The following is a 13,411-nucleotide window of genomic DNA, read 5'->3' on the forward strand; positions in this document are numbered from 1 at the left end:
CATCTGGTTTCTCTCTAATTGTTTTGTTTACAGTTTGGTTTCCCCCAAATCTTATGAAGGCCAACAAACAGCCTATTTTTCCGTTGTTTATTTTGCACAGTCCCAATCACAAATGACTACCTCGATGCCTGAGGCTGACTAATACTCAGAACGGAAAGGAAAGTCCTTATGTGTCTTTTTATGGGCTGTGGTTCAGTTTACTGCAATCAACTCTGATCCATGGCTATTTAAAACTTAGGAAGGATCCATGGTATATGGGGCAGAAGGCCATTCCCAATAATCTATTAGGAAAAGATCTAATCTATAGGGTTAATATAGCTAATTTCCAGCTCCCTAAAAAACAAAGCCACAAAAGTTCAGTTTTCTTTTTGGAAGCAGACAATTCTTAAATATGATCAGCTTACAAGTCAAATGGTTGATTTCCAAATGTACAGATTTTAGTTCTGGGTAGGAGGTACAGAGGGAGGGAGCTGGCATTGGGGGAGATACACGATAAGTCCTAGTGGCTCCCTGCTCCTTTTGTTTCTTTTATTTCAGAGGGTACATGTAGGGTCATGTGTACCAATGTCTTCAGTGGAGCTCTTTCACTCATTCTCTCTCCTTTTTGACTTTTCACTCTTCCCTATGTTCTACTTTTATTGTATCTGACAGTTATCTGCACAACTCTGGGCCACACATAGTTCCAGGAACTTTATAAAAATTATTTAATTTTTCCAACAAAAACCTGTGGGGCAGACACATATTATCTGAAGCATAGAGATGCTCAGTAACTTGCTTAACCTTGGCACAGCTATGAAGTCATGGAGTCAGGTTCTGAGCACAGGCCTTTTGGCTGTGGGGGCCAGTGAATTTAACCATCCCTGCTTGCTCCAAATACAAAATGGCACCCAAGTGACAGGGCCAGGAGGTGTGGTGGGGGCTAAGGGGTTAAATAACTAATTTTGGTTTTTCTTTTTCCTCTTTTCACATCTCATTTTTATACCAACATTCACCTCAGCATTTTTATCAAGGCTCAAGCTGATTAAAGTTTGGGGGATATTAATAGTATGTTTGTCAGATTTTTCTTGAATTCATTTGGCCATATTTTATTCTTTTCTAAGGACAAATAATGCCTCTCTTTGGAACTTTCTGAGAATGTCACTTTTTTAATTACTCATTTCCCAATTAAATATTAAGAAATGTTATCTGACTTTTCTAATGACATTGCATTTTCCACCTAAAAGCAAAAACTATGAAACTTGGATTCTGACTGTAAGTAAAATAATGTTTTTCAGAGTATTTCTTTGGTAAAAATTGCAGTTATGCCATGCAAAGTTATAATACTTGCCAAGGTTTTCCTGTGAAAGTTAGTGACAATTCATTGGCGTTTTCCTGAAGATATTTAGAGATTTACCTTTAAAAGTAGGAATCAATGTAATCATAGAAAAATAGCCCCCTTGTAAAAACTCAGACTTTACAAAGGGGAAATGCTGGATATTTTAGGACAAAGATATTCATAGACCTAAGCTGGATGCTTTCATTCAGCCTTCTGGGGATTATTACCATAGAGGGCAATTAATTTCCCTAACAACTTTTTTCCATTAGAAAGTATGCTCTCTTCTCTTATTCAACAGAGACACTCATGATTCACTTCCCTTTCCAAATTACCTTCTACTTATGCCCATTGGGTTCCACCTAATTGCGGGCACTAATAGACCTGATTAGGCTGATTTCTTACCTGACTCACAAGAGGGGGCCATCCTCCATACGGACCCCAGTGAAGTCAACATTCCTAATCACACTGTTTTTCAATCTCAAAAATCACTTACCTATAGAGGGTTATTTCTGGTAAGTTTATAAGTCTTTTTGTAGTCAACACTTAATCAGCTAAACTTTTAATCTAATTTACTGCTTCATGTTCTTGCCCCAATCTTTTTTCCTCCTGATTTTATGACTGGCAGCTCTAGTGTTCCAGGCACTTTATTTATTCTAGGTAGGTCTAGATTAAAGATGGGAAAGTAGGTAAGCCTTAAATAACTAGTTTTATTTTTTATAAGTGAGTTAAAGATTGTTTATGGAATTATTCCCACTTGTTTAGTGTCTTTCCTCTGTCTTTTTGTCCTCAATATTTAATATTCGACCATATCCTTAACAAGCCTTCTGGGTCTATCAGTTCCCAGCATTCATTTAGGAACCACAAAATGAAAAACAAAACAAAGCAAAACAAAAGACAAGCAAACACAAAACACAACAGCACAAACAGGATGAAAGATATGATATTTTTTCTCAATTGCTAAGTTTCATTTTGGCCTGCATGTTGGAAAGAATTTTTAACATTTGAAATTGTCATAAAATTTTAAAGAAGTATATAATTAGATGAAAAAATAATAGAAAATAATGGGTAATGAAAATAATAATAGTTGTTGCAACTTATTGAATGTTTACTGAGTGTCAGATAACTGTCATAAGCATCTTTCTTTACAATATCTAATTTATTTCAGCAAACTTTGAAAAGAAGACATTATGACCATCTGCTTTTTACAGATACACAAACTGAGGATGAATGCATTTGTGTGAGTTATCCAGAGTTACGTGGCTCTTGAGTGACTGAACTAGCATTCAAATCTAGGTTTGTTTTAAACAAAAATAAACCACTGTGCTGATTTTTTGTCCTTACACATCGTCATAATGACTGTGCTATACTGATGAGTCCCTTAGAAATTAACTAAATTAAAGAGGATCAAAGTGAGCAGGAACAGTCAGGGAATACTCCTAAAAAAATGGGTAATATTTGAATAATTGGAGAGAACTGGAAGGGAATTTCAATGCTTCTGGATACTCATGAGTACAAGTGATGATTGAGAAGAAGGTGTGGGCTGGAGGGGCAAGTTCACTTAATAACTACTGAGGTAGGTGGTCAAGTATTATATACGGGAGCTGGTGGAAGAGATTCTTGAATGACTGCAATAACACAGAGGCTGAGATTCTCTACTATCTCAGCCATATGACCTTGGGACATTTATTTGACTTTCTGATAAATCAATTTTCTTTTCATTTTTGAAATGAGGCTAATAATAGTGTCTTCCTCATTGGATGTTTGGAGAATTGAATGAGATAATCTATGTGAAATATTCAGGACAACACTTTGCCCATTGTAATCACTAGCTACATGTTAGTTATTGTTTTGATGATAAAGAGGAGGAAGAGGTGTATTTGGCAACTGAATGACATTGATTTTGGAAAAGATAAAGCACGGCAATTTTTTTTTAGTAATATGTTTGAGAGAAACTATAGAAAGAATGTGGGTAGATCAGCAGTGATTTCAAAGGCTTCTTTTCTGAGAAACTGGCATAATGGAAATGCATGAGGAAAAAAGAGAAAAAATCTTGACTGATCATATTTTTCTCACTAGCTTAACTGCATTTAATTTTCTTTGGAAAAAGATCTCTTGTGAAAAGGTAGTAAGTGTTCGTGGACTAATTTGGCTTTCTGCCTCATGTGGCAACTCTGGTTCTGCTTAAAGGGACTTTTCATCGTTGGCTTTGTGTCTGTGCCTGGTTCAAGTTAAGCTTTGGTATTTGAAGCTGTAGCTTACGGTTATTTTGCAGTAAGAAATCTATTTACAGTTTCCTAAAGAAGAGAAAAGTGTTATATGAAAATTCATCTACCAGTGGTGAATTGCATAGAAATCTGCATTGTTTGTACTAGAAATTTGGCACAGTGACATAACATTTAGATTACCATAGCCTACTTTGTACACTATTGTAATGATTGTTACTAAAAAATTTAATTCCATAAAGATATTCTGGTTTTTTTTTTAGGTGATGGAAGAAAACAGGGGGATTGCATTGCAATTCCTGGAGTATTACATTAATTTTCTATTATATGTCTGAAGTATAAATAGAATTAGTAATGTGAAATTCAAATAGAATTAGTAATCAGAGTAGTTGGAATATTATAAAGACATTTGAAAATGGACTTAGAGATGTTTTGGCTTGCTGAAGCTGCCACTATTTCATATACTCCCTTTTAAGATGGGGATTTGTTAATTACAATGTTCAGTTCTTAGGCCATGAAGATCCAACTCAGGCATCGACAGGATGACACTGGACTCTGCAGACAGGCTGCTGGCATCTCGGACACTCTGTCATGTGTGAAGGCGCAGGGCCGGGGCTGCTGGTCCTTCACTCTGGTTTCATTGCTTTTCGCTTCTGGCTTCAGTGGATTCTCCTTTGAGTTTCTGTGGGTGCTCTCTTAGCTTCTCCGGGCTTTTCTCTATGAGCTTCTCTTAATTTCATCTCTCTGCTTCTGTATATATATATATATATATATAAAATTTGTATTTACATATATATAATATATATAAATTTTTTATTTATATATATATAATATATATAAATTTTGTTTTCTTTTGGCATGGGTAGGCTCTGGGAATCAAACCCAGGTCTCCAGCATGGCAGGTGAGAATTCTGCCCCTGAGCCACCATTGCACCACCCCTGTATATTTTTTTATCCTCTCATACAGGATTCTAGTAAAAGGATTAAGGTCTACCTTGAATGGGGTGGGTGACATCTCAACTGAAGTAACTTAAGTAAACGGTCCCCCGCCTACAAAGGTCAGCACCCACAGGAATGGATTAAAAGAATGTGGCCTTTTCTGGGGTACATAACATCTTCAAACTACCACAAGAGACAATAATATTTTATTTATATTTTAGGCTTTCTTCATAAAAGTTTATTTCAAGGACAGAAACAACCAGGAATTTCAGGAAAACTAAAGCTCAGCCAAGTATAAAGTTAAGCTAGTATTTAAAAAAATTTCTTAATTATAAAATAGATTTATGGCAATACTATAGCAAAATATCTGTGGATTTAGAGCTAGGGGACCGGGATTATTTTCTAAGTGTTTGAGCATGGTTATATTAACTTCAAATTTAACTAACGTGCCCAATTAACATTAATTGAGTACCTATTGTGTACCAGGACCTTTACATGCTGTGTTTGTTTCCAGGCTGCCCGAATGTGATGCACCAGAACTGGAATGACTTTCATAAAACAGAATTTAATAAGTTACAGGTTTACAGTTCTGAGAAGTGAAAGTGTCCAAATTAAGGCACCAATAAGAGGTTACCTTCACTCAAGAAAGTCTGATGGGTCAAGTACACTACTGTCAGCTGGGAAGTCACATGGTTGGCATCTGCTGGCCCCTTGATACTGGGCTCCATTGCCTTCAGCCTCTGTTCCTGTGGGGCTTCCTCACTTTTCTTCTCCAGGGCTGGCTCTTGGCTTCCCTTGGTTGTCTCCTGGTTCTGGCTGCTTGCTGGGTTCCAAGCTTCTCCAAATATCTGTGTCTCTGTTCTCTGAAGCAACTGTTCTCCAAGTGTCTACACTTGCTCTTGCTGTCGACTCTGAGGCTTCTGTGGTTCCTTAAATTCTTCCAAAATATTTCCTCTTTTAAAGGATTCTAGTAAGCTGGTCAAGACCCACCTGGAATGGGTAGAGTCACATCTCCATGTGGCTAATCAAAAGTTAACACCCTCAATTGGGCACATCGTGTCTCCATGGAGATAATCTAATCAAAAGATTACAACCTACATTATTAAATCAGGACTATAAGAAACGGTTGTCCTGACAAGATTGAATCAAGGTTGAAACATGACTTTTCTGGGGTACAGAATATTTCCGAACCAGCACACGTGCATAACTTTGTACACTTGACAGTGACTTTTGTAATCATGAACATTGTTTTCCCTGTTTATAGAAGGGAGAATAAGGATGGGGAGAAGTTTTATAGCTGCCCACGATCCCGGAGCTAGTAAGTCAAAGACCTGGATTCAAACCCAGAGTATGTACCTCTAAATCCAGAGCCATTCAAGTTTCTTTAACTTTGACATTTAGATGTGTTTACTAATTTATGGTTGTGGCTGGAAGAGGGTGGCAAGCAGGATTGGGAGGAGATGGCATGAAGGAAGCGAGTAATCCTAACTAGGACTAGGTGGGAACGACTTGACAGCATGTTTTCCTGTGATGTTGCACTGTTTTGAGCAGATGCACTAGCAAATAGTGGGTCTTCTGTCTTCCTCTGGCTCATTAGTAACCCTTGAAGTTCCAGAGCAGAGAGCTAGCTGTCCCCAAACAAACTTTTCCCAGAGAATCTTCCATCCAGTCTTAATCAGGCACCACTTCCCTTCTGAGAAAATGGGGACCCCTTGATACATTAGCCTCCCTTATACCCTGAAGAAAACAGCAACATCATCTTCAACCATATTTATGTGCTTACAATTATAGGCAATGTAAGGGCCACCTGAATATTGTAAATGATGCATTGAAGATAGAACATATGCAATAATCATTAATAAGGCAAACTTGCCTTAATACTGCTTCAGCTAATGGTACTTAAAATAAAACGTTGCCCCCATAATTTTATGAGGAAAGTAGGTGGATAATTAATCTTTTAATGTGACAAAATGTAATTATCCAAAGGTAGTTAAAACCAATTGCATTCTTAATGCTATCCATATTTTATGAGCTAAAAAAGACAGAGTGCTATGCTCAAATTTGAATTGCTTTTATTCGTGTTGTATTTCATTATCTAGTACATTATCTAATGAGACTTACTGACTTTGGGGAATAAGTGCTCTAAATTTGGAAAATATTATTCTATCTTTTTTTTTTTATCTCTTTCCCTGTTTCATTTGGCACTACATTTATTCCTCTTTCATTGCTCTCTTACCTTTTACTTTGTCCAAGAAGATAAACCAAAGATAAGACAAATTTGTTCCACATAAATACTGGGTCTTAGGAAAACTGCTCATTGTAATAAACAGTTATTGATGCTACTGTCTTTTATATTTAAGCGATCAAAGCTCATAGATGAGAAATTAACCACCCTGTTCTTTTATCTTCCTCATGGTTCCTAGTCAAAGAATGGGCCCATATTCCCTTTAGGTTAATATTAAGAAATTGAAGTATAGAGACATGGGCAATTAGTTTATGTATTCAATAGTTGTGGTAGAGATAAGTAGACTGAGAATACTTGTTTAGTGATTAAGAATAATTCAGTAAAAACCCTCAGGAACAATATGCTTTTCTTTTGATTTGTCAAAGCATAAGTGCAGAGCTTTTGCATACCCCCCTTCATCATAACATTGAGCACGAGTGGAAGAACTATTTTTAAAACACTGGACAGATAAAAGATAACATAAACCTAGAAGACATCTTGCAGTCCTCACCTCTACTCTAGCTTTTGCAGGACTTTACGTAGGCCATCTCAGAAAGACAATTGTTTATTTTAACATTTTATTCCTTCAAATACTTCCACAGAAAGATGATTCATTTTCTCTTTAATTGTTTACTATGTTTAGGATTCTTTGTGGACTTATTGCTTACCCTATTTTTTTCTGCCTTCAGTTTTTTTTTATTAGAGAAGTTGCAGTGTTACAGAAAAATTATGCATGAAATACAGAGTTCCAATATACCACCCTATTATTAACATCTTGTATGAGTGCAGTCCATTTGTCACAATTCATGAAAGAACATTTTTATAATTGTACAATTAAGTATAGTCCCTTATTACAGTAGGGTTCACTGTTTGTGTTGTCTAGTCCTATGTTTTTTCCTTTTCAACCACATTCAAATGTGTATTTAATATATAAATATATGGGGATATATATATAGTGTGCTTTTAGTTTTCTGTGTACAAGTCCTTTGTGCAAATCTGTGTACAAGCCACTTTGCTGAATTCATTTATTAGTTCCAGTAGCTTTGTTGTGGATTTTAAGGATTTTTTCTTTATAGAATCATGTCATCTGCTAATAGGGAAAGTTTCACTTCTTACTTTCTAATTTGGATGCCTTTTATTTCTTTTTCTTACCTAATTGCTCTAGCTAGGAACTTCCAGTACAGTGTTGAATAACAGTGGTGACTGTGGACATACTTGTCTTAGAGGGAAGGCTTTCAGTCTTTCATCGAGTGTGATGTTAGTGGTGTTTTTTTTTCATAAATACCCTTTATCATGTTGAGGAGGTTTCCTTCTATTTCTAGTTTTTAAAGCATTTTTATCAAGAAAATTGCTGGATTTTGTCAAATGACTTTTCTGTATCCATTGTGATGGTAATGTGGTGATTTTCTCATATTTTGTTAATGTAGTATGTGTTAATTAGGGTTCTCTAGAGAAACAGAATCAACAGGAAATATTTGTAAATATAAAATTTATAAAAGTGTCTCACATAACCATGGGAACGTAGAGTCCAAAATCCACAGGGCAGGCTGCGAAGCTGACGATTCCGATGGAGGGTCTGGACAAACTCCACAGGAGAGGCTCGCCGACCAAAGCAGGAAGAGAGCCTGTCTCTTCTGAATCCTCCTTGAAAGGCTTCCAGTGATTAGATTAAGCATCAGTCATTAAGTAGGAAGACACTCCCCTTGTTTGATTACAAGTGGAATCAGCTGTGGACGCAGCCAACACGATCATGATTTAATTCTATGAAATATCCTCATAGCAGCAGACAGGCCAGCACTTGCCCAACCAGACAAACAAGTACCACCACCTGGCCAAATTGACACATGAACCTGATCATGACATAGTAAATCACATTAATTGTCGAATCCCCTTGCATGCCTGGGATAAATCCCACTTGACCATGTGTATAATTCTTCTAATTTGTTGTTGGATTTGGTTTGCTAGTATTTTGTTGAGGATTTTTCATCTATATTCATAAAGGATATTGGTCTGTAATTTTATTTTCTTTTGGTATCTTTATCTGGCTTTGATATGAAGATGATGTTGGCTGTATAGAACACATTAGAAAGTGTCCCTCCTCTTCAATATTTTGCACAGGGTAAGTGTTAATTCTTCTTGGAATGTTTGGTAAAATTTATTTGTGAAGCCATATGGTCCTGGGCTTTTCTTTGTTGGAGGTTTTTGGTTACTGATTTTATCTCATTATTAGTTATTGGTTTGTTGAGCTCTTCTATGTCTTGAGTCGGTTTTGGTAGTTTGTGTGTTTCTAGGAATTTGATGTCACTGAACATGGATTTAGGAGGCTATGTGGACAAACAGCCCTAGAAGGCTCTAGCATATCCTGGATGTACTTTTGGGGATGCTATAAATCCTTGGTCTTCAAGTCTTACTTCATTTTCTATCCTTGATTCTATCTTTTCTCCATCCTTTTATTGCTTTTACTTCTACTTCTTACTTGACCCCTCCTAATTGTAGACTTACTTGAGGATTAAGTTGAGGATTAAGTTTTCATCCCTTTCTTCTCTTCCTTGAAATTTTCCCTACTCTCTTGATTTTTAGTGCCTTTGTATTAGTGATGCTAGACCCTTTATTCCTCCCTGGAAGTCATCTCTTCATTTCAGTTTCTTCTTAGACTTCCCGCCTTTATCAGCAGAGCTAATACTAGGCTCCTTATCTAGCCCCAAACAAACAAACAAACAAAATGACCATTTTCCTCCATATCTTTTAAAAATATGAAATGCAAACTAGATTCCAGGTACTCCATGAGTGCTCTGGACACAAGATTTTGAAATTATTATCCATAGTTTATAGATAGAAAACAATTTGCTGCTTAGTGAACTTAATCAATTCATTCAAATTCACCCACCCAGTAGAAGATGGTAGTGAGATTTAAACCCAAGCCTCTGATGTCCAAACCCATCTTATTTCTATTAAACACCTTAGTTTCTCTCAGCCAATGGCAACATCATTTTTTCTTTCATTTATTTAGAGCATTGGAGTGATTTTGACTTTTTCTTTTTTAAGTTTTCATAGATCAATTTATTTAGAATTGCAATTACCATTAAGAATAAAATATTTATACATTTTTAATTAACATAACAATTTAGCTTAATATGAACTCTGCATTGAAGTTTTGCAGTGGCATGGTACCAATAAAGAGTATGGAAGCACTTTGAAACTATATATAAATTTCAAATGGAAAATGATCTGGTTTAAGTTTTTATACATTAACATATAAAAAGTCTAATTTTATGAGACATCTAAAAGGATCAAACCACCTTTGCAGCTATTTCCTAATGACTTTTTCTTAACAGTTATTATTAAGTCCTATCTATGCATGCACTGGGCCAGTGTTTGTACAAATATTATACTCTAAGCTTCGTAATGCAAGATCAATGCTACATTCATCATCTCATTCCTTACTATAACAAAGTTACTTGCAGTGGTAAGTACTCAATAAATCTTGATTTAATAAATGGAATAATTAATGAACAATGATATAGTTCATAACATTTTCGTTGTCTTTATGTTGCAATGATATTTATCATCTGTGCTGAGTGGTGTTATATACAACAGATAAAATTTTGCACTGAAGGAATATTCAGCCTTAGTTTGCTCAAAGAGGGACAAAAATGAGATACAATAACAATATACTCATATTTTAGCACAAGCCATGAAATTTACCATGGTTCTGGTGCTTTCAATCTGAAACTATTGCAGCAATTTATAGCCAGTTTATGATTTAGAGTCCAGGGAATCCCAAATGAACTTAAGGCACCATCCCTTCTTTATTTGTGACTAACTTGAGAGAATTCTGGGGTGTGATTTTACATACTTAAAAATCTTAGTTAGGGTCCAGGATTCACCAGCCCATACAATTATCTCTGTCCACCCTATTCTGCTATCAGAAGGCACCATCAAATGCAAAGGGTTGCCATCCAATGGCATGGGTAGATGATCATTGGACGTCTCCTGAATCTGCAGTTTCCAATTTCTGTATCACCTGGATGTAATGCCTGTCTCCTGTGGCACCAAGAAGCTGCTTCATGGCTTTCTATACATGTCAATTTACAGGAGCTGCAGCTAGATATGTTAGCCAGAGCTTTTCTACCCTGTAAAGACAGTGGACCATTTTGGCTGCCACTGATTGTGAAGGCATTTTGAATCTGCACAGTTTTGAACAACTTGGAAATTACCTTTATGTGAATGGAAAGAGAAGTCTGCTTTCTCTGATACTTTATGCTAACCTACCATGACATCACTTTGTTCCTGCAATGCTCTCAGTTTTTGTTTGTTATAAAATGTCTTCAGATACACTCACTGAAGGACTAGGAACAAAGTCTTAGAGGTCTTTATCCTGTAAACAATACATGAAAAACTGAAAAATCATGTGCCATATACTTAAACATTGGTGGCTTTGAGTGAATGCAACATAGAACACAGGTCCCAGAGCTTTTATAGACAATTAGGATTTACTACAGTGTAATCTGAGCAGCTACAGGCAAGATTGAGTCTGGCAAACTGGCTTCACTGATGTGCCTCAACACATCTTCCATCATTGAGCTAGACCTGCACTTTGTGGGGTTTGATTTCGATGTGAGTTTTCAGAAGAATAGATGAGAGAACATCTCGTTATATTTTATCAGTAATAGAAGATGCAATTTTTTGTGGATCTGGTTGGTAGAAAGGATCTGAAGTTATGTTGCTGCATGATGACTGCCCTACTATGGTAAAACTTTGATTATTATCTTCCATTTTCTACCTTGCACAATCAAGCTTTGTCAAGAGAGGTGAAGAGGTGGGTGTTCATGGCTCCCCAGTAATGCCAACTTGAACAAAAAAGCATCAAATCATCTTTTGAGCCTGATGCCTAGACTTTTATGTAGATTGAATCTGAAATCTAATTTCTTTCATTCTATTGTATTTAAACTTCAATTTTAGAGTATATGGGAACATTGAGGGAGGATGAAAAATTATATCTCAAAGCCCTACTTCATGTGATTTTTATTGTTAACAGAGTATCTATTTTCCAAGCGCAGCTTTGCATAATATTTGGCTCAGAGTCTTTATTCTTGCATTTTCCAAGTGACAGAATCACAATTATTTAGTGAGCCAAATAAGTAGCAAGCAATAAAGTTTATATTCCAATTATAAGCACGTGGTTCATTTTGTTTTTGTTGAGAAAATTCATTTGGAGCCTTATGTGTGTGTGTGTATTTGTATTTTATAATTTGCCTTATTGGGTCTGTCTTTGTCTTTAGTCTCTCTGAGCCTGGTTGCCTTGGTTACCATCACATACGTGCTTGTATGTGAAGTTGTCCTATGACGTACATTTATTTCTATGGAAACAGTGACGCTATTGGTATGGATAGGTGATTAGGGAAATCATAATAAAGAAGTGTCAAATACTGAGCCTTCTTGTGTCATAAAATATATCATTAAAGTATTTTTAATGAGAGAGTTATATTTTTGCTTTCATTTAGACATGATCATGAAGCTACATGATTCCTTATTTACAGAACAGCTTGAATAAAATGGCTTAAGGTATTAAATATATTGCAAAACTCCTTATGATATGTGATAGTCACAAAATAATCACAGATACATATGATGTTAAAAGAGTTATTAGTTGAATCTTAAAAGCCTTTCAAGAAAGAAAAGTTTATCTCCACAATATTTGTTATCATCAAACTATTGTGCAAAGATGATGGATCAAGAAAAAAAAAGGCCCCACTTGGAATCATTATTTTTAAAAGTTCTAGTTTCATAGACACAGGAATTTAACAGGGAGCCAATAATAATTTTAAAACATCTTTTCCACGACATTAATAAGTCCAGCTATTATTGCTATTCCATTTTCTTTTAAGACATAGGCTTTTACACATTTAAAAAAATAATTTAAGCATCTGTTTTCTCTGTGTTCTGCTTACCCACTATTCCGGTGTTGTTTTTCTTTTCAGATGATGTGGAAACCTGCTTATGATTTTCTCTATACTTGGGGCACTCAGTACGGAAATAGCTACAGAGATATGTTAGAAGACCTGCAAGCAGCTTTGGTCAGGATGAAAAACCCTGTGACCAAACGGTGGCGAGATTTAACTGGGGTTTTAATACTAGTAAATTCTTTAGAGATTTTGAAAGCAACTGCATTCTCCACCTTTGAGGAAGTATAGAAATGAGGGTGTGATTTTGTGAGAAGGGAGAATGGTTGGGGATAATGATATGTACGTGAGTGTATGTGTGTGTTTGTGTGTCTGTGTATGTGTGTGAAAGAGAGAGTGTGAATTCCAGAAAAGCAATCTACTTATTTTTTTCATGTGGCCAAAATATTTTTTTCCTTGTACGATCTAACATGAAAGCCATGAATGAGTTTTATAATAAAAAAAATTTGCGTGTGTGTTATGTTTCAAATTCAAGCATTTTGTTGTTGAAGCAAGAAACAACAGCCCTCTATCTCTTTCAAAGTTTCTTTTGAATTTCCTTGAGTTAAACCAAATGACTGCTAGACTGATGACATCACACAGGCACTCAGACACACTAAATGTTCTCGATGTGAACAAATGGAGTTTTACCGAGAGGCAGGAGCAGGAGAGAGGAGAGAGCAGGTGCACATTCTGGCCAGGCCCAGCCTACGTGCTTTCTATAACTGATCTCTTTTATCCCTCATTATTCCCATTTTTCAGGTGAAGA

General features: G+C 36.0%; 1 protein-coding gene across 7 annotated transcripts in view; it reads left to right on the top strand.

Moving 5' to 3' along the window:
• The window catches only part of MACC1 (MET transcriptional regulator MACC1), a 209,932-nt gene extending 196,828 nt beyond the window's left edge, over nucleotides 1–13,104 (top strand). For all 7 annotated transcript variants that reach the window (XM_077122236.1, XM_077122238.1, XM_077122233.1 and 4 more), the window contains one exon: nucleotides 12,682–13,104. In XM_077122236.1, the coding sequence (XP_076978351.1) occupies nucleotides 12,682–12,894 (213 nt within the window). In that variant the 3' untranslated portion in view covers nucleotides 12,895–13,104. The remainder of the gene's footprint in view (nucleotides 1–12,681) is intronic.
• Nucleotides 13,105–13,411: the final 307 nt, after the last annotated feature.

Source organism: Tamandua tetradactyla, chromosome 1, assembly GCF_023851605.1.
Source record: "Tamandua tetradactyla isolate mTamTet1 chromosome 1, mTamTet1.pri, whole genome shotgun sequence".
In the NCBI taxonomy this organism is placed as follows: Eukaryota; Metazoa; Chordata; class Mammalia; order Pilosa; family Myrmecophagidae; genus Tamandua; species Tamandua tetradactyla.